Source organism: Panulirus ornatus, chromosome 16 (genome assembly GCF_036320965.1).
Source record: "Panulirus ornatus isolate Po-2019 chromosome 16, ASM3632096v1, whole genome shotgun sequence".
Taxonomy (NCBI): Eukaryota; Metazoa; Arthropoda; class Malacostraca; order Decapoda; family Palinuridae; genus Panulirus; species Panulirus ornatus.
This window is the reverse complement of record NC_092239.1, coordinates 40,597,285-40,623,067: the sequence shown is the minus strand read 5'-3', so window position 1 is coordinate 40,623,067 and position 25,783 is coordinate 40,597,285. Positions and strand designations below refer to the sequence as shown.

The window sequence follows — 25,783 nt, the reverse complement described above, 5'->3', positions numbered from 1 at the left end:
GGTTTCAGAAGCGGTAGAGGATGTGTGGATCAGGTGTTTGCTTTGAAGAATGTATGTTAGAAATACTTAGAAAAAAGATCGATTTGTGTGTAGCATTTATGGATTTGGAGAAGGCATATGATAGAGTTGATAAAGATGCTTTATGGAAGGTATTAAGAGTTTATGGTGTGGGAATTAAGTTGCTAGAAGCAGTGAAAAGTTTTTATCAAGGATGTAAGGCATGTGTACGAGTAGGAAGAGAGGAAAGTGATTGGTTCCCAGTGAATGTCGGTTTGCGGCAGAGGTGCATGATGTCTCCATGGTTGTTTTATTTGTTTACGGATGGGGTTGTTAGGGAGGTGAATGCAAGAGTTTTGGAGAGAGAAGTGAGGTAGCACAAGGAAGCAGATGAAAGAATGGCCCATCCCGCCCACATACACATGTATATACGTATACTCCCTTACACACACTTATACATACCTATACAATTCAACGTATACATACTTATACATACAGAGACATATACATATATATTTATTTATGTTTTATTATACGTTGTCGCTGTTAGTGAGGTAGTGCAAGGAAACAGAAGAAAGAATAGCCCAACCCACCTACACACACACATATACATACCTATACATCTCAACGCTTACATATATATACATACACAGACGTATACATATATAAACATGTACATAATTTATAGTCTGCCCTTATTCATTCCCATTGCCACCCCGCCACACATGAAAAACAACCCCATCCCCCCACATGTGCGTGAGGTAGCGCTAGGGAAAGACAACATAGGCCCCATTCGTTCACACTCAGTCTCCAGCTGTCATGTATAATGCACCGAAACCACAGCTCCCTTTCCACATCCAGGCCCCACACAACTTTCCATGGTTTACTCCAGACGCTTCACATGCCCTGGTTCAATCCATTTACAGCACGTCAACCCCATTATACCACATCGTTCCAATTCACTCTATTCCTTGCACACCTTTCACCCTCCTGCATGTTCAGGCCCTGATCACTCAGAATCTTTTTCACCCCATCTTTCCACCTCCAATTTGGTCTCCCACTTCTCCTCGTTCCCTCCACCTCTGACACATATATCCTCTCAGTCAATCTTTCCTCACTCATTCTCTCCATGTGACCAAACCATTTCAAAACACACTCTTCTGCTCTCTCAACCACGCTCTTTTTATTTCCACACATCTCTCTAACCTTACATTACTTACTCGATCAAACCACCTCACACCACATATTGTCCTCAAACATGTCATTTCCAGCACATCCACCCTCCTCTGCACAACTCTATCTATAGCCCACACCTCACAACCATATATCATTTTTGGAACCACTGTTCCTTCAAGCATACCCATTTTTGCTTTCCAAGATAGCATTCTCGACTTCCACACATTCTTCAACGCTCCCAGAACTTTTGCCCCCTCCCCCACCCTATGATTCACTTCCGCTTCCATGGTTCCATCCGCTGCCAAATCCACTCCCAGATATCTAAAAAACTTCACTTCCTCCAGTTTTTCTCCATTCAAACTTACCTTCCAGTTGACTTGTCCCTCAACCCTACTGTACCTAATAACCTTGCTCTTATTCACTTTTACTCTCAGCTTTCTTCTTTCACACACTTTATCAAACTCAGTCACCAGCTTCTGCAGTTTCTCACCCAAATCCAACAACTGACTCGCTTCCCAAGCTCTCTCATCCACAACAGACTGCATACTTGCTCCTCTTTCCAAAACTCTTGCATTCACCTCTCTAACAACCCCATCCATAAACAAATTAAACAACCATCACGCACCCATGTCGCAAACCAAGATTCACTGAGAACCAATCACTTTCCTCTCTTCCGACACGTACATATGCCTTACACATTATTATTTTATTTTGCTTTGTCGCTGTCTCCCGCGTTTGCGAGGTAGCACAAGGAAACAGATGAAAGAAATGACCCAACCCACCCACATACACATGTATATACATACACGTCCACACACGCAAATATACATACCCATACATCTCAATGTACACATATATATATACACACACAGACATATACATATATACACATGCACACAGTTCGCACTGTCTGCCTTTATTCATTCCCATTGCCACCTCGCCACACATGGAATAACATCCCCCTTCCCCTCATGTGTGCGAGGTAGCACTAGGAAAAGACAACAAAGGCCCCATTCGTTCACACTCAGTCTCTAGCTGTCATGTAATAATGCCAGAAACCACAGCTCCCTTTCCACATCCAGGCCCCACACAACTTTCCATGGTTTACCCCAGACGCTTCACATGCCCTGGTTTAATCCATTGACAGCACATCGACCCCGGTATACCACATCGTTCCAATTCACTCTATTCCTTGCCCGCCTTTCACCCTCCTGCATGTTCAGGCCCCGATCACACAAAATCTTTTTCACTCCATCTTTCCACCTCCAATTTGGTCTCCCTCTTCTCCTCATTCCCTCCACCTCCGACACATATATCCTCTTGGTCAATCTTTCCTCTCTCATTCTCTCCATGTGCCCAAACCATTTCAAAACACCCTCTTCTGCTCTCTCAACCACACTCTTTTTATTTCCATACATCTCTCTTACCCTTACATTACTTACTCGATCAAACCACCTCACACCACATATTGTCCTCAAACATCTCATTTCCAGCACATCCACCCTCCTACACACTACTCTATCCATAGCCCACGCCTCGCAACCATACAACATTGTTGGAACCACTATTCCTTCAAACATACCCATTTTTGCTTTCCGAGATAATGTTCTCGACTTCCACGCATTCTTCAAGGGTCCCAGGATTTTTGCCCCCTCCCCCACCCTATGATTCACTTCCGCTTCCATGGTTCCATCCACTGCCAGATCCACTCCCAGATATCTAAAACACTTTACTTCCTCCAGTTTTTCTCCATTCAAACTTACCTCCCAATTGACTTGACCCTCAACCCTACTGTACCTAATAACCTTGCTCTTATTCACATTTACTCTTAACTTTCTTCTTTCATACACTTTACCAAACTCAGTCACCAGCTTCTGCAGTTTCTCACATGAATCAGTCACCAGCGCTGTATCATCAGCGAACAACAACTGACTCACTTCCCAAGCTCTCTCATCCCCAACAGACTGCATACTTGCCCCTCTTTCCAAAACTCTTGCATTCACCTCCCTAACATCCCCATCCATAAACAAATTAAACAACCATGAAGACATCACACACCCCTGCCGCAAACCTACATTCACTGAGAACCAATCACTTTCCTCTCCTCCTACACGTACACATGCCTTACATCCTCGATAAAAACTTTTCACTGCTTCTAACAACTTGCCTCCCACACCATATATTCTTAGTACCTTCAACAGAGCATCTCTATCAACTCTATCATATGCCTTCTCCAGATCCATAAATGCTACATACAAATCCATTTGCTTTTCTAAGTATTTCTCACATACATTCTTCAAAGCAAACACCTGATCCACACATCCTCTACCACTTCTGAAACCACACTGTTCTTCCCCAATCTGATGCTCTGTACATGCCTTCATCCTCTCAATCAATATCCTCCCATATAATTTACCAGGAATACTCAACAAACTTATACCTCTGTAATTTGAGCACTCACTCGTATCCCCTTTGCCTTTATACAATGGCACTATGCACGCATTCCGCCAATCCTCAGGCACCTCACCATGAATCATACTTACATTGAATAACTTTACCAACCAATATACATATATATATATATATATATATATATATATATATATATATATATATATATATATATATATATATATATATATATATATTTTTTTTTTTTATACTTTGTCGCTGTCTCCCGCGTTTGCTAGGTAGCGCAAGGAAACAGACGAAAGAAATGGCCCAACCCCCCCCATACACATGTATATACATACGTCCACACACGCAAATATACATACCTACACAGCTTTCCATGGTTTACCCCAGACGCTTCACATGCCTTGATTCAATCCACTGACAGCACGTCAACCCCGGTATACCACATCACTCCAGTTCACTCTATTCCTTGCCCTCCTTTCACCCTCCTGCATGTTCAGGCCCCGATCACACAAAATCTTTTTCACTCCATCTTTCCACCTCCAATTTGGTCTCCCTCTTCTCCTTGCTCCCTCCACCTCCGACACATATATCCTCTTGGTCAATCTTTCCTCACTCATCCTCTCCATGTGCCCAAACCACTTCAAAACACCCTCTTCTGCTCTCTCAACCACGCTCTTTTTATTTCCACACATCTCTCTTACCCTTACGTTACTCACTCGATCAAACCACCTCACACCACACATTGTCCTCAAACATCTCATTTCCAGCACATCCATCCTCCTGCGCACAACTCTATCCATAGCCCACGCCTCGCAACCATACAACATTGTTGGAACCACTATTCCTTCAAACATACCCATTTTTGCTTTCCGAGATAATGTTCTCGACTTCCACACATTCTTCAAGGCCCCCAGAATTTTCGCCCCCTCCCCCACCCTATGATCCACTTCCGCTTCCATGGTTGCATCCGCTGCCAGATCCACTCCCAGATATCTAAAACACTTCACTTCCTCCAGTTTTTCTCCATTCAAACTCACCTCCCAATTGACTATATATATATATATATATATATATATATATATATATATATATATATATATATATATATATATATATTTCTTTTTTTATACTAATCGCCATTTCCCGCATTAGCAAGGTAGCGTTAAGAACAGAGGATGAGGACTGGGCCTTTGAGGGAATATCCTCACCTGGCCCCTTTCTCTGTTTCTTCTTTTGGAAAAAAGGAAAAAAAAAAAAATGAGGGGAGGATTTCCAGCCTCCCGCTCCCTTCCCTTTTAGTCGCCTTCTACGACGCGCAGGGAATACGTGGGAAGTATTCTTTCTCCCCTATCCCCAGGGACAATATATATATATATATATATATATATATATATATATATATATATATATATATATATATGCATATATATACATATATATACATGTCAATACATGCTGCCTTCATCCATTCGCTACCCTGCCACACATGAAATATTAGGAGAAATGGTAAGGGGAAGAAGTTGTGTTAGTTAATTTTGGAACTGCAGTTATATATTGTTCATGGGTAAAGATATGTACAGTAAACTCATAACATCATATTTTAGACATAAATCAGAGTATGCACCTCAAGTTTAGTCAAACTATTTGAAGAATAAAATGAATCATACAGAGAAGGTCAGGTGGAGAACAACAAAGATGGTACAATAGAGTACCTGAAATAAGAGATCTGGGTTATAGAGAGGAAAAAAGGAAGAGAGGAGACATGATTACAACACTCAAGTTTTGGAATGAGAGTGATTGTGGGGAGAGTTGACGGTTCTTTGAAATTAGCAAAGAAAAGTCAGCAAGAAACTTATCAAAAAACTTTATTAGGAATTGTTTTTACCCTTGGGTGTGACGGATTTCAAACTAAACACTACTTCTCCTGTTATCTCAATAGGGTTGGTAAGATTTGTTTTGCCATCATTGCATTATAACAAGTAACAGGACTTGTGTCAATGGTTGCTCACTGTATTCCCATATATGGAAGACAGAGCTATTAATGTGAAGCCAAATGTGACAGCTTTGTTCAGGATGTTTTATTTCTTTGTCATAATGTTAGACACCTAAGGGGATGAAAAAGTATTTTATGGTCTGACTGTACTTATATAGTAATCAAGTGTTGGATAAATGATTCAAGCAATATGATGAACTGATTACAGATAGTCTCCAAGACCCAGTTTCTGCCCATTTCTCTATCAAAAATTCCTCACAACTTTTCTCTCTCCTTTGATTTTTAATTCCATCTCTTGACTCAGTGGACATACTTGGTATTACTGTAACATCCACACTGTCTTGGAAACCCCACATGATGGAAATAGGTAAGTCTGCCTCTTAGTAACTAGGAGTCCTGTTTGAATGTTGAAATGTCTTGTGTTCCAAAAAGCTGCTACGGTCATACTAAGGATTGATCCATCCATGTATGGAGCACTGCTCTCACATTTTGGGTGATTCTAGCTCTGCATCCTTACTTGACAGGGTTGAGTTGCAGTTCTGATGTATCAACTCTCCCACTTGACCCTTTTTCCCTACACCACAATGTTGGTTCACTTTCCCTTTTCCATGGGTTTCACTTTGAATTTTGCCTTCAAGAGCTGGCTGCTTGTGTGCTCCTGCCATTAGCTAAAACAAGCAATACTTAGCAAACTGCTGTGTCACATAATTACTGTGTGGCGTTTGACAACTCAAGGGTTGGCTCTTTTGTTTACTGTTTCTTTCCCTACAACTCAGTGCTTTGGAACTTTCTATCCTCTCATGTCTTCCCCAGTGACTATGACCTGGCACTTTTTTTTAAAAGACAGGTTTTACACTTTCCAAAATTTGTAAATACTTTTCATTGTAACTTCTATTTCATCTCTTCTCTTCCCCTTTCATAAACCTATATATTTCAATTGAGGCCTGACCTTGATGTGGACTTTTGTGCATAACTGGGGCCTCCAACATTAAAGAAAAATAATAATGAAATTAAAGAAGTTCTTGAAAAATAGTAAAAATAAGATAGGGTCCTACAAGTATAGACATACTTCCCTATGACAAATGATTACATTATTACAAATGCATAATTATAGTCCATTTTCCTGGTGATAGTACTTTCCATGAAATGCAAGGGATAGCTCGATAAACTTTACTCATTTTTTCACAATACTCATCAAATTTTTCAGGGTAAATGAACCTCGAACTGTTGTCCTTCATCGTGGCAAAAAGGGCTTTGGCTTTGTGCTGCGTGGAGCAAAGGCAACTTCTCCCCTTATGGAAAGGCCTCATGAGCGAGGTCCTGCCCTTCAGTACTTGGATGATGTGGATCCTGGAGGTGTTGCTGATTTAGCAGGTCTCAAAAAAGGCGACTATTTGATCAAGGTAGATGATTTGATTAAGACTGCTTCAGGTAGAATATAAAAGTACATGGGTATGTGGTATATTCTCTGTTCATATGCAATCATGATAATTCATCATTTGTGTTTGTGCCATTAATCTCATCTCACTTGAAACTGGTGCCAAAATCATGGCTTGCAGCAACCTTTGCATTCTTAGCTTTAAAAAATATCAATGTTATTTATATTTATTGTAGATAAGTAAAACGTTTATCAAAAAAAAAACAGGGCCATATAGAACCTGCTTAAAGACTGGTTAAATGTATAAACAAAATGTAACCTTTTATGAATACTTTTCTGTGTATTTGTTGTTTTTAAAGATGACATATACTTCCACATTGACTATTCAATATATTCATATTTTGGCTATTGATGCACATCACTTATATTTTGAAATGTCTTTTGGGAGAAAAAGAACATATATATTGAGGATGATTTCTCTTCATTTTTAAAGTTTTGAATAGTAATAGTGTTGTTTCTGTGGACTAGTATACAAATATTATTCAAGTTTTATAGACTTATTTCTGGTTATTTTTAGATCATTGGCTTAAAGGATCTATTTGTCACTATTTTTAGATCAATGGAGAAGATGTGTCTCAAGCCTCACATGAACATGTTGTCACACTTATTCGTAAGTCAGGCGACCTCGTCCAGATGGTTGTTGTAACTCCTTCTCAAGACACCATTTTGGCGCACAAGCCACCAATAGGCAACCTGGGAACTATCAGACGTGGGTGCCAGACACTCCCTCGAAAACTCCATGCAGGTAGATGCATGTCCCTCTTTCTGTTCTCCAGACTCCGCTCGGACTATTGGATAGACATGGGTTCTTGGATCCTGATTGCTATCCACTTCTGGTTTTCGGATGCAATGGATAACTGACCCTGCTGATTGTCAAGATAAGGAAGTCCATAAGCATTTCTGGTCCTATGAGCACCATTTAGCATATTTTCACCATACTGAATTCACTCTCATTGTATGATATATGAATGTTCATACAAGTACTTTGTTCTTAAGAGAAGTAGCATGTAAAATCTAATATTTGTATTTTAACCTAAGAATGTCCATTTTCCAAGCTTTTCAATTAAGTAGCATGTGTATGTCATGAATATTGTTTCTACCCTCTTGTAGATTACAAGTTATAACTGAGTGATCCCGTATTACCTTCATCAGGGCAAGTTTATTCTTTGAACTTGTATTCTTTAGCCTGATAGAAGTGTCTCAATGTGAAAAAGTGACACCCTTTTATTCCTTGATAATGCCTTTATATTCCCTTGATGTTTCCACTACCTGCAAAGGAGTTTTTTGTTTTTGTCCATTTTTCTTTGGAAAGAACAAAGCAGAATTTTATTTACATGATGTGTAATACTGTCATTTAGTAGCTTGATTAGGCTTAAAGATGAAAGAATTGATATAGCCTTCAACAAAATACTGTATTTACTAGCTAATAGAAACTTCTTCTGCTCTGTCCATATAGTTTCATATCTCTATATTTTTCTTGCCCACGTGCAGTCTAAATCCTAGGAGAAATATGACTGATGCCTTTCATAATTTGGCTTATGCTTTGCTAGCATTCTGGATATTTGTTGAGGATAGCTTTTGCTTCAATCAAAATTTTTGACTTTGAACTGAGCTTGTCCAGCATAAGTAGCACATAGCATCTGGATAGTTTCAGGATATTCAGAAAAGAATTTGATGTGGAAAAGAAGTAGAATTGTGATATTTTCTTGATAAATCTAGGTTAACATGCATAACACAAGGTTTCCAGGTTTTCCTCAACAAAATTCAAATCGGTGAAATAACCCTTGTGGCTGCCTAAGAGCTTGCGGCTGCCACCTAACTAACTGTGTTTGTGTGTGTGTCTTCCTCTTAGTGCGGTCGTCCCAAGCCCCCCCTGCACCCCCCCCAAGAGATCCCAGAACAACCTTAAGTGTTGGACGAGCAAGAGCAAAGTCTATGGTGGCTGGACTTCATGACATCGGTAAGATGGGTTAGGGTGTTTTTTGATTGGATGTTGTCCCCACTTAATTACTGTTTAGATGTTGCTTTCTTTATGGGAATAGAACTTTAGAAAAAGAAATGTAAAGTTAGTATACTTGCCTAGTGGTTTGACACACATTCTCACTCAGTACAGCCATACATCATTGCCATTTGTTATGTCTCAACTTGTAGTCTTACTACTACTTTTCTCTCCTATCTGGGATACTCCCCCTCTTTTTTCTTTAATTTAGATATCCTGTCTCTTATAATACAAGAAGAATCCATTCCACTTTTGTTGATGAGACATTGAATTTTTCAGCCAGTGTTGTGAGACTAAATGTTAGGATCTCCAGCACAAAATAAGTGTGGATATGAGAGGGGTGTTAAGATTGTGTAAAGCACTCTTGTGTTAAGTGTAAAAATGATAGAATAGGTATACATTGCAAAGTGTGTATATATCACTCACTTGTGTGTACCATTAGGAATTTGCTGAATTTTTGACTTTTTTTTTATTTTTTCAAGACTTTGTCTTTAGTTTCCAGAATTATTGGAAATGTATTTGGTTTGGTATGCCAGTCATCTTTTAGCTTGGTTTGAAAAAAACTCAGAAGTTGTACTACTAGGTAGTAGTTCTGTGTTCTGCATAATCTTAATATCTCTTCTGTAAGCAGATTACTTATTTTCAGCTTTAATAGAGATGTTTTCAATGTGGTCTTATGTTGCTGCGTGGTACTAGTGACTTGCACGCTCAGTAACTGTATTAGATTTGTGATACTGCATCAGTATACAAAATAAGGTTATTCCCTTCATCCTGTTACTTGATATGAATGAAATTATTAAATTAGATATTATACATAATCCTGTGAAATTGTAACCCAAAAGTTAGTTCCTTAAGAAAATTATAGGCTTAAGCTGGAAAGAAACCATTGATGATATATTTGATACTCTTTGTTACATATAAAACATCACTTCCAGGGTGATTGCATTAGATTTGGTATGTAGTATTGGATAAAATTCTATATTTTAACCTTTGTATAAAACTTTGGTATTTTAACTGATGAAGGTTGAACATCAATTTTAGCCACTACTTTTATGTTCATGGTGCTCAGAAAAAGATATGAATGAGTGCATAAATGAAAAATTCATTTGAGGGATAAATCTTGAATGTTCGAGAATGATAGGATGAGTCCTTTTTATATTTCCCTGCCTACTGTATAATAACAATATTAATACTCTGTGGTTGCATGTCAGTTATTATGTAAGACCTTTTGTCTGAACAAAATTGATTTTAGCTATTAATTTTTTTTTTTTTTTTGCTTTGTCGCTGTCTCCCGTGTTAGCGAGGTAGCGCAAAGAAACAGACTAAAGAATGGCCCAACCCATCCACATACACATGTATATACATACACGTCCACACCCGCAAATATACATGCCTATACATCTCAATGTATACATATATATACCCACACAGACATATACATATATACCCATGTACATAATTCATAATGTATGCCTTTATTCATTCCCATCACCACCCCGCCACACATGGAATAACAACACCCTCCCCCCTCATGTGTGCGGGGTAGCACTAGGAAAAGACAACAAAGGCCCCAATCGTCCACACTCAGTCTCTAGCTGTCATGTAATAATGCACTGAAACCACAGCTCCCTTTCCACATCCAGACCCCACAGAACTTTCCATGGTTTACCCCAGACGCTTCACATGCCCTGGTTCAATCCATTGACAGTACGTTGACCCCAGTATACCACATCGTTCCAATTCACTCTATTCCTTGCACGCCTTTCACCCTCCTGCATGTTCAGGCCCCAATCACTCAAAATCATTTTCACTCCATCTTTCCACCTCCAATTTGGTCTCCCACTTCTCCTCGTTCCCTCCACCTCTCACACATATATCCTCTTGGTCAATCTTTCCACACTCATTCTCTCCATGCGACCAAACCATTTCAAAACACCCTCTTCTGCTTTCTCAACCACACTCTTTTTATTACCACACATCTCTCTTACCCTTACATTACTAACTCGATCAAACCACCTCACACCACATATTGTCCTCAAACATCTCATTTCCAGCACATCCACCCTCCTGCGTACAACTCTATCCATAGCCCACGCCTCGCAACCATACAACATTGTTAGAACCACTATTCCTTCAAACATACCCATTTTTGCTTTCCAAGATAATGTTTTCGACTTCCACACATTCTTCAAGGCTCCCAGAATTTTCGCCCCCTCCCCCACCCTATGATTCACTTCCACTTCCATGGTTCCATCCGCTGCCAAATCCACTCCCAGATATCTAAAACACTTCACTTCCTCTAGTTTTTCTCCATTCAAACTTACCTCCCATTAATTCTGAAAGGGGTGTATTTAAAAGATGTTATTTTTGCCCGCTCAGTAAATGATTACGTGATACTAGGTGTCTAATCACAGTTACGAAATTTTTTGGAAAATTTTTTTCTACATGTTATTCCTCTAGTTGGCTTTTAGCAATTAGAATGTCTTAAAGAACCCAGCATGCACCTGTCATCCAAAAGGAATCCAAGAGAAAATGCCATCCCATTATTACCTCTAGTAAGGTACCAATACCCCCAGTTTGTTGATCCTTCTCAAACCTTCTCACATCTTTTATGCTCACTGGCATGATATTTCTCTTACAATTCCTTCTTCTTGTTTTTCTGGGTTAAAACATTTTGAGACCTTAAAATTACATATAAATTCAGGATTGAGGTTAGTAAATCCAAACTCTCATGACTTGTCTAATCAATGACATTACAGTTAATAGAAAAGAAAAGTTAAGACTACCTGACAGTTGATCATCTTCTTAAGTAGCAGCCATCAAGAACATAAGAACATATGTCTTTTGAACCATATTGGCATGAACAGACATTTCACAGTAGCTTAAATGAAAACTAGTTAATCCACACATGACATCAAGAAGGACATTGCCACAAATGAACCTTACCAGTAAATAAAAATGTCATGAACTTACACAAAATCCATCCAGAAACAGCTGGCCACCCACTTTTCACTTCCACTCATACAAGCAATGCAATAAAAATCTTCAAGAACTCTCCCTGACAAGTTTTTGAACTTTAACACAAAACACAATGGCCTGTTTACAATCCAAGCACTTGCAGATATCTTCAGTTACTCCTGGTTATATCACAAAATCCCTAACATCTGAAAACTTGCCAACATAATACCAACCCAAAACCCTATACACCAGACAACTTTCCCTCCTTCTACCACCCTATATCATTTCTATACTCAGTATCCAAACGTTGTGAAAAAAATTATTTGCACAGAAGTAAAAAACACCCCACTCTCACCCACACACTATGGCTTCAGACCCAAACATTACCATCATACTATACTGAGTTCACACAATATTCTAGATGGATTCAACCTCTGCAACCTTTACTGCACTGTTCTAGTTATTAGTGGCAATAGAAGTCAGCACAGCACTTGACATTGTCTTTTGACACATCCTCACTCAAATATACTTAACACCACCCTCCATAACAATGGCAAAAAGTGCCTGGCCAGCTTCATAGCTGGCTGCCATGCCGTGTCATTCACAATGGCTTCACCTCTATAGCACTTAATCTGTACAGTGGTGTTCCCTAAGGATCAGTTCTTTCTCCAGCTCTCTTCATTCTCTTCCCACACAACCTCCCATTACCTCAGGCAAGCCTCACCATGAAAGTCCTTTCATATGCAGATGACCTCACAACCACAACACAACATTTTGACATCTCAGTAGCAATATCAAACATGCAGCACTACATCAATTGGGATAGAAAAGCATCATTCAAGAAATTTTTTTTAACCATTTCAGGGACCACCACTTTATAAATGATTCTCAGCATGGTTTTCAGTGAAATCACTCATGTCTGACAAAACTGCTTGGTTTTGTTTATTATATAATCACATTTATGATGAAAGTAAAGCAGTTCCTCTTCCCTCACAGAGTTAAGTTGTAGATTTCCCTCCCTTATGTCTTCCTCTCTTCATATAACCTTTCTTCCTTTAAAAGCCAGGTCTACAAACATTTGCAGAGCCCTAATTAATTTCTGTTTTCTTTATAACTTTTTCCTTTAACCCAAGATGTCCTTGATTGGGGCATGAAAAAAAGTTGTCACATGGTACTGATGGGGTTGTACTTCACTAGATAGGAAATTGGTTGGCTGGCCATGAACAAAGAATTGCGGTTGATGGTAAAGCCTCTGAATAGTTAGACATAACAAGTGATGTGTCACAGAAGTCAGTCTTGCGACAAGTTCTCTTTTCCATATATATTACTAGCATATCCCTGGGGATAGGGGAGAAGGAATACTTCCCACGCATTCCCCATGTGTCATAGAAGGCGACTGAAGGGGATGGGAGCGGAGGGCTAGAAACACTCCCCTCATTGTATTTTAAGTTTCTAAAGGAAAACAGAAGAAGGAGTCACGAGGAGAGTGCTCATCCTCCTCGAAGGCTCAGATTGGGGTGTCTAAATGTGTGTGCATGTAACCAAGATGAAAAAAAAGGAGAGATAGGTAGTATGTTTGAGGAAAGGAACCTGGATGTTTTGGCTCTGAGTGAAACTCTAGATTGATATGGGTAAAACTGAAAGTGGATGAAGAGAGATGGGTGATTATTGGGGTCTATGCACCTGGGCATGAGAAGAAAGATCATGAGAGGCAAGTGTTTTGGGAGCAGCTGAGTGAGTGTGTTGGTAGTGTTGATGCACAAGACCGGGTTATAGTGATGGGTGATTTGAATGCAAAGGTGAGTTATATGGCAGTTGAGGGAATAATTGGTGTACGTGGGGTGTTCAGTGTTGTAAATGGAAATGGTGAAGAGCTTGTAGATTTGTATGCTGAAAAAGGACTGGTGATTGGGAATACCTGGTTTAAAAAGAGATATACATAGGAATACGTATGTAAGTAGGAAAGATGGCCAGGGAGCATTATTGGATTGTGTTAATTGATAGGCGCATGAAAGAGAGACTTTTGAATGTTAATGTGCAGAGAGATGCAACTGGAGGGATTTCTGATCATTATCTTGTGGAGGCGAAGGTGAAGATTTGTAGAGGTTTTCAGAAAAGAGAATGTTGGGGTGAAGAGAGTGGTGAGAGTAAGTGAGCTTAGAAAGGAGACTTGTGTGAGGAAGTACCAGGAGAGACTGAGTGCAGAATGGAAAATGGTGAGAGCAAATGATGTAAGGGGAGTGGGTGAGGAATGGGATGTATTGAGGGAAGCAGTGATGGCTTGCGCAAAAGATGCTTGTGGCATGAGAAGCGTGGGAGGTGGGCAGATTAGAAAGGATAGTGAGTGGTGGGATGAAGAAGTAAGATTATTAGTGAAAGAGACAAGAGAGGCATTTGGACGATATTTGCAGGGAAATAGTGCAAATGACTGAGAGATGTATAAAAGAAAGAGGCAGGAGGTCAAGAGAAAGGTGCAAGAGGTGAAAAAGAGGGCAAATGAAAGTTGGGGTGAGAGAGTATCAGTAAATTTTAGGGAGAATAAAAAGATGTTTTGGAAGGAGGTAAATAAAGTACGTAAGACAAGAGAACAAATGGAAACATCGGTGAAGAGGCTAATGGGGAGGTAATAACAAGTAGTGGTGATGTGAGAAGGAGATGGAGTGAGTATTTTGAAGGTTTGTTGAATGTGTTAGATGATAGAGTGGCAGATATAGGGTGTTCTGATCAAGGTGGTGTGCGAAGTGAGAGGGTTGGGGAGAATGATTTGGTAAACAGAGAAAAGGTAGTGAAAGCTTTGAGGAAGATGAAAGCTGGCAAGGCGGCGGGTTTGTATGGTATCGCAGTGGAATTTGTTAAAAATGGGGGTGACTGTGTTGTTAACTAGTTGGTGAGGATATTCATTGTATGTATGGCTCATTGTGAAGTGCCTGAGGATTGGTGGAATGCATGCATAGTGCCATTGTACAAAGGGTATGAAAGTGAGTGTTCAAATTGCACAGGTATAAGTTTGTTGAGTATTCCAAGGGAATTATATGGGAGGGTATTGATTGAGAGGGTGAAGGCATGTACAGAACATCAGATTGGGGAAGAGCAGTGTGGTTTCAGAAGTGGTAGAGGATATGTTGATCAGGTGCTTGCTTTGAAGAATGTATGTGAGAAATACATAGAAAATCAAATGGATTTGTATGTAGCATTTATGGATCTGGAGAAGGCATATGATAAGAGTTGATAGAGATGCTCTGTGGAAGGTATTAAGAGTATATGGTGTGGGAGCCAAGTTGCTAGAAGCAGTGAAAAGTTTTTATCAAGGATGTAAGGCATGTGTACGAGTAGGAAGAGAAGAAAGTGATTTGTTCTCAGTGAATGTCAGTTTGCAGCAGGGTTGCGTGATGTCTCCATGGTTGTTTAATTTGTTTATGGATGGGGTTGTTAGGGAGGTAAATGCAAGAGTTTTAGAGAGAGGGGTAAGTATGCAGTCTGTTGTGGATGAGATGGCTTGGGAAGTGTCAGTTGTTGTTTGCTGATGATACAGCGCTGCTGGCTGATTCGGGTGAGAAACTGCAGAAGCTGGTGACTGAGTTTGGTATAGTTTGTGAAAGAAGAAAGCTGAGAGTAATTGTGAATAAGAGCAAGGTTATTAGGTATAGTAGGGTTGAGGGACAAGTCAATTGGGAAGTAAGTTTGAATGGAGAAAAACTGTAAGAAGTGATGTGTTTGAGATATCTGGGAGTGGATTTGGCAGTGGATGGAACCATAGAAGCAGAAGTGAGTCACAGGGTGGAGGAGGGGGCGAAGGTTCTGAGAGCATTGAAAAATGTGTGGAAGGCGAAAACATTATCTGAGAAAGCAAAAATGGGTATGTTTGAAGGAATAGTGGTTGTTCTAACAATGTTATAAGGTTCAATGTGTGGGCTATAGATAGGGTTGTGCAGAGGAGGATGGATGTGTTGGAAATGAGACGTTTGAGGACAATATGTGGTGTGAGGTGGTTTGATCGAGTAAGTAATGAAAGGGTAAGAGAGATGTGTGGTAATAAAAAGAGTGTGGTTGAGAGAGCAGAAGAGGGTGTATTGAGATGGTTTGGTCACATGGAGAGAATGAGTGAGGAAAGATTGACAAAGAGGATATATGTGTCAGAGGTGGAGGGAACAAGAAGAAGTGGGAGACCAAATTGGAGGTGGAAGGATGGAGTGAAAAAGATTTTGAGCGATCAGGGTTTGAACATGCAGGAGGGTGAAAGGCATGCAAGGAATAGAGTGAATTGGAACGATGTGGTATACCAGGGTCGACATGCTGTCAATGAATTGAACTAGGGCATGTGAAGCGTCTGGGGTAAGTCATTGAAAGTTTTGTGGTGCCTGGATGTGGAATGGGAGCTGTGGTTTCAGTGCATTATACATGACAGTTAGAGACTGAGTGTGATGAAATGTGGCCTTTGTTGTCTTTTTCTAGCAGTACCTCGCACGATGTGGGGTGAGGGGTTGTCATTTCATGTGTGGCATGGTGGTGACAGAAATGATTAAAGGCAGCAAGTATGAATTATGTACATGTGTATATATGTATATGTCTGTGTATGTATATATGAAGTCTGTTGGGGATGAGAGAGCTTGGGAAGTGAGTCAGTTGTTGTTCGCTGATGATACAGCGCTGGTGGCTGATTCATGTGAGAAACTGCAGAAGCTGGTGACTGAGTTTGGAAAAGTGTGTGGAAGAAGAAAGTTAAGAGTAAATGTGAATAAGAGCAAGGTTATTAGGTACAGTAGGGTTGAGGGTCAAGTCAATTGGGAGGTGAGTTTGAATGGAGAAAAACTGGAGGAAGTGAAGTGTTTTAGATATCTGGGAGTGGATCTGGCAGTGGATGGAACCATGGAAGTGGAAGTGGATCATAGGGTGGGGGAGGGGGCGAAAATTCTGGGGGCCTTGAAGAATGTGTGGAAGTCGAGAACATTATCTCGGAAAGCAAAAATGGGTATGTTTGAAGGAATAGTGGTTCCAACAATGTTGTATGGTTGCGAGGCGTGGGCTATGGATAGAGTTGTGCGCAGGAGGATGGATGTGCTGGAAATGAGATGTTTGAGGACAATGTGTGGTGTGAGGTGGTTTGATCGAGTGAGTAACGTAAGGGTAAGAGAGATGTGTGGAAATAAAAAGAGCGTGGTTGAGAGAGCAGAAGAGGGTGTTTTGAAGTGGTTTGGGCACATGGAGAGGATGAGTGAGGAAAGATTGACCAAGAGGATATATGTGTCGGAGGTGGAGGGAGCAAGGAGAAGAGGGAGACCAAATTGGAGGTGGAAAGATGGAGTGAAAAAGATTTTGTGTGATCGGGGCCTGAACATGCAGGAGGGTGAAAGGAGGGCAAGGAATAGAGTGAATTGGAGCGATGTGGTATACCGGGGTTGACATGCTGTCAGTGGATTGAATCAAGGCATGTGAAGCGTCTGGGGTAAACCATGGAAAGCTGTGTAGGTATGTATATTTGCGTGTGTGGACGTATGTATATACATGTGTATGGGGGGGGTTGGGCCATTTCTTTCGTCTGTTTCCTTGCGCTACCTCGCAAATGCGGGAGACAGCGACAAAGTATAAAAAAGAAAAAAAAAATATATATAGATATATATATATATATATATATATATATATATATATATATATATATATATATATATATATATATATAAAGAAGGAACAGAGAATTGGGCCAGGTGAGGGTATTCCCTCAAAGGCCCAATCCTCTGTTCTTAACGCTACCTCGCTAGTGCGGGAAATGGCGAATAGTTTGAAAGAAAGAAAAAAGAAAAAGATATATATATGTATACATTGAAATGTATAGGTATGTATATGTGTGTGTGTGGACGTGTATGTATATGCATGTGTATGTGGGTGGGTTGGGCCATTCTTTCGTCAGTTTCCTTGCGCAACCTCAATAACACGGGAGACACCTGATCTACACATCCTCTACCACTTCTGAAACCATACTGCTTCTCCCCAATCTGAAGCTCTGTACATGCCTCTACCCTCTCAATCAATACCCTCCCATTTAATTTCCCAGGAGTACTCAGCAGACTTATACCACTGTAATTTCACCTTTATCTCCTTTGCCTTTGTACAGTGGCACTATGCATGCATTCATCCAAGGCTCAGGCACTTCACCATGAACCATACACACATTGAATATCCTTACCAACCAATCAACAACATACACATAGTCACCCTGTTTTTTAAATAAATTCCACTGCAATACCATCCAAACCTGCCGCCTTGCCAGCTCTCATCATCCGCAAAGCTTTCACTACCTCTTTTCTGTTTACCAAACCATTCTCCCTGACTCTCTCGCTTTGCACACCACCTTAACAAAAACACCTTATATGTGCCACTTTATCATCAAACACATTCAACAAACCTTCAAAATACTCACTCCATCTCCTTCTCACTTCACCACTACTTGTTATGACCTCCCCATTAGCCCCTTTCACCAATGTTCCCATTTGTTCTCTTGTTTTATGCACTTTATTTACCTCCTTCCAAAATATCTTTTTATTCTTTCTAAAATTTAATGATACTCTCTCACCCCAACTCTCATTTGCCCTCTTTTTCACCTTTTGCACCTTTTTTCTTGACCTCATGCTGCTTTCTTTTATACATCTCCCAGTCATTTGCACTACTTCCCAGCAAAAATTATTCAAATGCCTCTCTCCTCTCTTTCACTAACAATCTTCCTTCTTCATCCCATCACTCACTACCCTTTCTAATTTGCCCACCTCCCACCTTTCTCATAGTACAAGCATCTTTTGCACAAGCCATCACTGCTTCCCTAAATACATCCCATTCCTCCCCCACTCCCCTTAGATCATTCGCTCACACCTTTTGCCATTCTGCACTCAATCTCTCCTGGTATTTCCTCACACAAGCCTCCTTTCCAAATCACTTACTCTCACCACTCTCTTCACCCCAACATTCTCTCTCCTTTTCTGAAAACCTCTACAAATCCTCACCTTTGTCTCCAGAAGATAATGATCAGACATCCCTCCAGCTGCCCCTCTTAGCACATTAACATCCAAAAGTCTCTCTTTCACATGCCTATCAAGTAGCACGTAATCCAATAACACTCTCTTGCCATCTCTCCTACTGACATACGTATTCTTATGTATATCCCTCTTTTTAAACCAGGTATTCCCAATCACCAGTCCTTTTTCAGCACACAAATCTACAAGCTCTTCACCATTTCCATTTACAACACTGAGCACTCCATATACACCAATTATACACTCAACTGCCACCTTTGCATTCAAATCACCCTTCATTATAACCCAGTCTCATGCATCAAAGCTGCTAACACACTCACTCAGCTGCTCCTAAAGCACTTGCCTCTCATGATCTTTCTTCTCATGACCAGGTGCATAGGCACCAATAGTCACCCATCTCTCTTCATCCACTTTCATTTCTACCCATATCAATTTGGAGTTTACTTTCTTACACTATCACATACTCCCACAACTCCTGCTTTAGGAGTAGTGGTACTCCTTCTTTTGCTCTTGTCCTCTCACCAACCCATGAATTTACTCCCAAGACATTTCCAAACCACTCTTCCCCATTACCTTAGAGCTTCGTTTCAATCAGAGCCAAAACATCCAGGTTCCTTTCCTCAAACATACTACCTATCTCTCCTTTTTTATCATCTTGGATACATCCACACACATATAGACACCCCAGTCTGAGCTTTCGAGGAAGATGAGCACTCCCCGCATGACTCCTTTTTCTGTTTTCCCTTTTAGAAAGTTATACAACTATTTATATTACTGGAAACTTCTATAAATTTCTATATCATTTACTCAACATTGAATCTATCTGGAATTTTCGGAAAAATTGTTAACTTTAAAATTATCACTGTCTTGATCACAAAAACAAAGTTTCAAGGGAATAATAGCCATTTTCTATACTTTTTAGACATAATCAATTAGAAAAGTAATTTTTTTACAGTGGTATAATGGGTTGTAATGGAAGATGTCAAAAAATTTGTATATAATACTAAGCTGGGAAAAATATTTAATCCCTGGAGATAGGGGAGAAAGAATACTTCCCATGTATTCCCTGTGTGTCGTAGAAGGCGACTAAAAGGGGAGGGAGTGGGTGGCTGGAAATCCTCCCCTCTCTTTTTTTTTTGATTTTCCAAAAGAAGGAGCAGAGAAGGGGGCCAGGTGAGGATATTCCCTCAAAGGCCCAGTCCTTTGTTCTTAACGCTACCTCGCTGATGCGGGAAATGGCGAATAGTATGAAAGGAAAAAAAGGGAAAAATATTTACATATGAACTTGAATGTCTGCAGCTTCAGACTAACTTAAACAAACTGATGGAGTGAGTTCATAAGTAGCAGAGAAATTTTGATATTGACGGGTGCAGTTTTTACATATCAGTTGTAAAAATGAAACTGCAAAGTATAGAAGAGGAGAAAAACGTGGGCATGATAATCTCTGGTGACCTAAAAACCAATTAGCAGTTCAGAGAAGCAGTAAAAAGAGTGAATAAGATTCTTGGATTCATAGGTAGGCTCTCAATATTAAGTTTACTTTTAACAACTCACTGGTTCATCCCCAACTTGAACAGTGAGTTCATTTTTGATTACCCTGCTTGCAAAAAGACAGACAGAATAGAGAGAGAACAGTGTCAAGCTACCAGGGTGATTTCTGGACTGAGAAACAAATCCTTTGAGAACTGACAAAATAGCTTAGAAAAGAAAAGATTGGGAGGTTATCTAATATAGGTATTCAAACTGTTAAAGGCTTTGATAATCTTGATTTGATAAGCCAATTAAGACTTGATTTGTCTAATTTCACTAGTAGGAATAGATACAGACTCATGGGCAAATGTTTTACCTTGAATGAGGCAAAGCACTTTTTCATCAGCAGGACTGTTAACATATGGAGTGATTTACCAGTTAGAAGGGTTGAAAGCAGTACTATAGTATGTTTAAGAATCAGCTTGATAAATATATTGTTTCAAGTCCATGACTAACATTATTTGCTCTTTCTTTGTCTCATTGATAGTTTGCAGGGTTTTTTATTGGTTATCTGTATACCATTCTACTTTTACCACACTAAACTGTGAGTTTCTGATATCTTCCTCTATCACAAACACCCTTGAAGGGACCAGTGGCCTGTTGCTGGTTGAGTACTTTGTACTCCATTGTTTTAAACATTTGGAACAAAGACAGAATGTTTGCATCTCTACAGAGGTTTTCATGTACTGTTTTAACCCCAAACACACATGAATCCAACCAATATTCTGTCACCTGGAGTGTCTGGACAATCATTCCCACTGAACAAAACACCACTTTGGATGACTCTAACATTTCTTCATCCCCTGATGCTTCTTCTCTTATTAATCCTATGTCCCTCCCCATAATCTCTTTTTGGACTGTCTGAAAAGTGCTTCTCTCTCTGGACACAAACAAGGCTTATGGTCCTGATGGCATCCATCCCCATGTACCGAAAGAGTGTGCCTCTGGATTTGCACCTTTGCTTGTTCATCTATTCCGTTCTTTTTAAAAACTAAAAATTTTTCCTCTCCTTGGAAGCATGCATTGATACATCCATATCCCAAAGAAGGATGATGTTTTGACATCTACCATTCCTAGTCTTTGAATCCCTCCTCAATTCCCATATCCTTAGGTACCTCAAAACTCAGTCTTCCCTCTGATCACTAGTATGGTTTCCATAAGGTGATATCCTCTGTTGACATACTTTCCTATCTTACTAATATCTGGTCATCATCTCTTAAAGATTTTGGGAAGTCATATGTAGTTGCCCTTGACATATCCAAAGCTTGTAACAGGGTAGCTCCCCTCTTTTGGCTTCCATCCCTCACTTTGTTCCTTCATATCTACCTTCCTCTCTGACCAGTCTGTCTCTTTTGTTGTTGACAGATCAGCTTCCACCCTTTCTCCATCAACAGCAGTGTTCCTCAAGGTTCTGTCCTTCCCCTACATTTTTTCTCCTTTTTTCAATTTATTCTCTTTCACAAATAACCAAATACACTCATACACTGAAGACTCAACACTGCATTCATCCACATCCTTTAATTCTGCTCCCTCTCTCACTGTATCTGTTCTTGACACAGCTTCCTCAACAAACTCAGACTTCGACAAAATATCTCTGTGGGTTAGATGAAATCTAGTTTAGTATAATGCCTCTCAGGCCCAGTTTTTACCCATCTTTCCGAAAACTTCTCACAACTCTCATCTCTCCTTTGACAGTTCTGTAATTCCACTTCTTGACTCAATGAACATACTTGATATGACTTTTACATCCAGTCTTTCTTGGAAGCCCCACGTTACAAAAATACCTAAATCTGCCTTTAAGAACCTGGGTGTCTGTTCAGATGTCGAAACTTCTTTTCTTCTGAACAGTTGCTCCATTAATACAGATGAACGTTTCAACATCTGCTTTCACATCCGGGGTGTTTCTAGCTCTGCATCCTTACTTGACAGAGTTGAAATGAAAGCTGTCCAACTTATAAACTCTCCCATGGTAACTTCCAAACTTGACCCTCTTCCTCTAAACCACAATATTGTTTCACTTTCCCTCTTCCTTAGGTATTAATTTGGTTTTTACTCCCAAGAGCTGGCTGCTTGTGTGCCCTACCACCAGCAAGACCATGCAATACTCGGCAAGCTGCTGCATCACATTTCCTGTGTGGCTGTTGGCAACCCAAGGGTGGACCGTTTTGATAACTGTTTATCTCCCTACACCTCAACGCTTTGGAACTCTATACCTTTTTATGTCCTTCCCAATAACTATGACGTGGCACATTTTGAAAGACAGGTCTTTTCACCTCTTCCAAAATTTGTGATTACTTTTCCTTGTTTATTCTTTTCCCCTTTCATAATCCTCTATATTTCAGTCATGGTCTGGCCTTTATGTGAACTTTTGTCAATGCCTGGACCCTCCAGTGTAAAAAAAAAAAAAAGAAAAAGTAAATGGAGATGACATAGACTTTAGTCTATGAAGGCTGCAGTGATGTAATGTACATATCTACAGTAAGTGCACTCAGAATGACCATATGACTGAGGAAACCAGACACCCTTCCCAGGGTTCAAATCTTACCCATGCTGTATATACATCTTTCTTGCCAGCAGTACATTTGTCACACCATCAGGGCTATGATAGAGTAAAGTTCATATCACCTCCAACAAGTTGAGGTTGGGGCATGGGAAAGATATTGGAAAATTGGTGCTAGTTTCTTTTAACCTTCGAGTGGCCAAGGTGGCCAGACACCTCCCCCAGCACTTGAATCTGACCCATGGTGTATATATGGCCCAAATCTGCCATGTTTTAGGCAACATAGTGGTAACAAAAATCTCATTCTTGACATATACCGATAATGGTTACAGCCTTGATATCTTCACAGGATTTGCATGAGGTTCAAGCTTCTGCTTTTTTTTTTTTTTTTTCAGTTTACAGGTTCTTTGTCTATCAAAGCAGGAACCTTCAGCAATTTTTCTTATTGAAAAAATAGACATTTATTGAGAATTTTTTTTATTTGACTAGGTTTTAAACTGCTTTAGCTCTAGTTAACATTTAATACCTTATATATATGGAAACATCATTTGTGTTGAGTACAAGATGTAAGATAGCTGCTGATTTTTGGTATTTGTCAGCCCAGGATTGGTGAAATTTTATTTCAAAGGCATAGTGTTATACCTGTCCATAAGGTGTAAATTAACTATGAAACCCTAAGACCACTTTCATGAGGTTCCTGCTTCTTCAAGGTTGAACTGCTGCACTCCAATCAGAAGCAGAGCAATGACAGACTCCTTTGGAATGAGAAGTTTCTCAATGAAATGTACTCCTTTTTATCCATTGATGATGATACAGCCTCACTAAAGGTGAACCTTTTTCTTGTAATGTTAGGGGAGATCATAGCCCAGCTATAGCACTCCCACCTGCCATACAGGGGCCCCAGGTTCAATCCTGGCTGTTGGAGGTTTGTATGTTTTATGGACATGTGCGTTCATATGTTTATCATACCAGCTACACTGTGGGTAAGTATGCATATTACAGGACACACGAGGGGTAAAGGTAAATCAAGATAGAAAAAAAAGAATAAGATACTAAGTCCAGGAGGCAGATGTTATACAGTTAGGTGCTGTAAAATGCTATCTACTGGTTGTGTGAGCCTGATGGGAAATGACCAGTGGAGACCATATTGCTAACCAACATGAGATGAAGGGTATTTGATTACATAGTATTCAAATAGTCACTTCCCTATTATGGGCCGTCATAGCCTAGCTGTAGTGCTCCTGCCTGCCATGCAGGGGTCCCGTGTTCAGTCCTGGCTGTTGGAGGTTTGTATGACATATATGTATATACATATTTTTTTCTATTATTATACTTTGTTGCTGTCTCCTGCATTAGCGAGGTAGTGCAAAGAAACAGATGAAAGAATGGCCTAACCCACCCACATACACATGCATATACATACACGTCCACACACGCACATATACATATCTATACATCCCAACGTATACATATATATACACACACAGACATATACATATATACAAATGTACATAATTCATACTGTCTGCCCTTATTCATATATGCATGTATGTATTTTCTGACTATTCTTATTAGCGAAGTGGCATTAAGGACAGAGGACTGAGCCTTTGAGGGAATATCCTCACTTGGCCTCCTTCTCTGTTCCTTCTTTTAGAAAATTATGAAACGAGAGGGAAGGATTTCCAGCCTCCCGCTCCCTCCCCTTTTTGTCACCTTCTATGACATGCAGGGAGTACATAGAAAGTATTCTTTCTTCCCTATCCCCAGGGATAATATATATATCATGCCCAGGTGCCCAAGTGCATATACACCTGGGCATGAGAAGAAAGATCATGAGAGGCAAGTGTTTTGGGAGCAGCTGAATGAGTGTGTTAGTGGTTTTGATGCATGAGACCAGGTTATAGTTATGGGTGATTTAAATGCAAAGGTGAGTAATGTGGCAGTTGAGGGAATAATTGGTATACATGGGGTGTTCAGTGTTGTAAATGGAAATGGTGAAGAGCTTGTAGATTTATGTGCTGAAAAAGGACTGGTGATTGGGAATACCTGGTTTAAAAAGAGAGATATACATAAGTATACGTATGTAAGTAGGAGAGACGGCCAGAGAGTGTTATTGGATTCTGTGTTAATTGATAGGCGTGCGAAAGAGAGACTTTTGGATGTTAATGTGCTGAGAGGTGCAATTAGAGGGATATATGATCATTATCTTGTGGAGGCGAAAATGAAGATTTGTAGAAGTTTTCAGAAAAGAAGAGAGAATGTTGGGGTGAAGAGAGTGGTGAGGGTAAGTGAGCTTGGGAAGGAGACTTGTGTGAGGAAGTACCAGGAGAGACTGAATACAGAATGGAAAAAGGTGAGAACAAAGGACATAAGGGGAGTGGGGGAGGAATGGGATGTATTTAGGGAAGCAGTGATGGCATGCGCAAAAGATGCTTGTGGCATGAGAGAAGGGTGGGAGGTGGGCAGATTAGAAAGGGTAGTGAGTGGTGGGATGAAGAAGTAAGATTATTAGTGAAAGAGAAGAGACAGGCATTTAGACGATTTTTGCAGGGAAATAATGCAAATGAGTGGATGTATAAAAGAAAGAGGCAGGAGGTCAAGAGAAAGGTGCAAGAGGTGAAAAAGGGCAAATGAGAGTTGGGGTGAGAGAGTATCATTAAATTTTAGGGAGAGTAAAAAGATGTTTTGGAAGGAGGTAAATAAAGTGCGTAAGACAAGGGAACAGATGGGAACTTCAGTGAAGGGGGCTAAT

At 40.0% G+C, this 25,783-nt stretch overlaps 1 protein-coding gene across 1 annotated transcript in view; it reads left to right on the top strand.

The window, feature by feature from the left end:
* The window catches only part of Prosap (SH3 and multiple ankyrin repeat domains prosap), a 1,027,613-nt gene that overhangs the window by 980,527 nt on the left and 21,303 nt on the right, over nt 1-25,783 (top strand). The window contains 3 exon segments of the mRNA XM_071671621.1: nt 6,792-6,987; nt 7,578-7,767; nt 8,875-8,982. Of these exon segments, the coding sequence (XP_071527722.1) occupies nt 6,792-6,987; nt 7,578-7,767; nt 8,875-8,982 (494 nt within the window).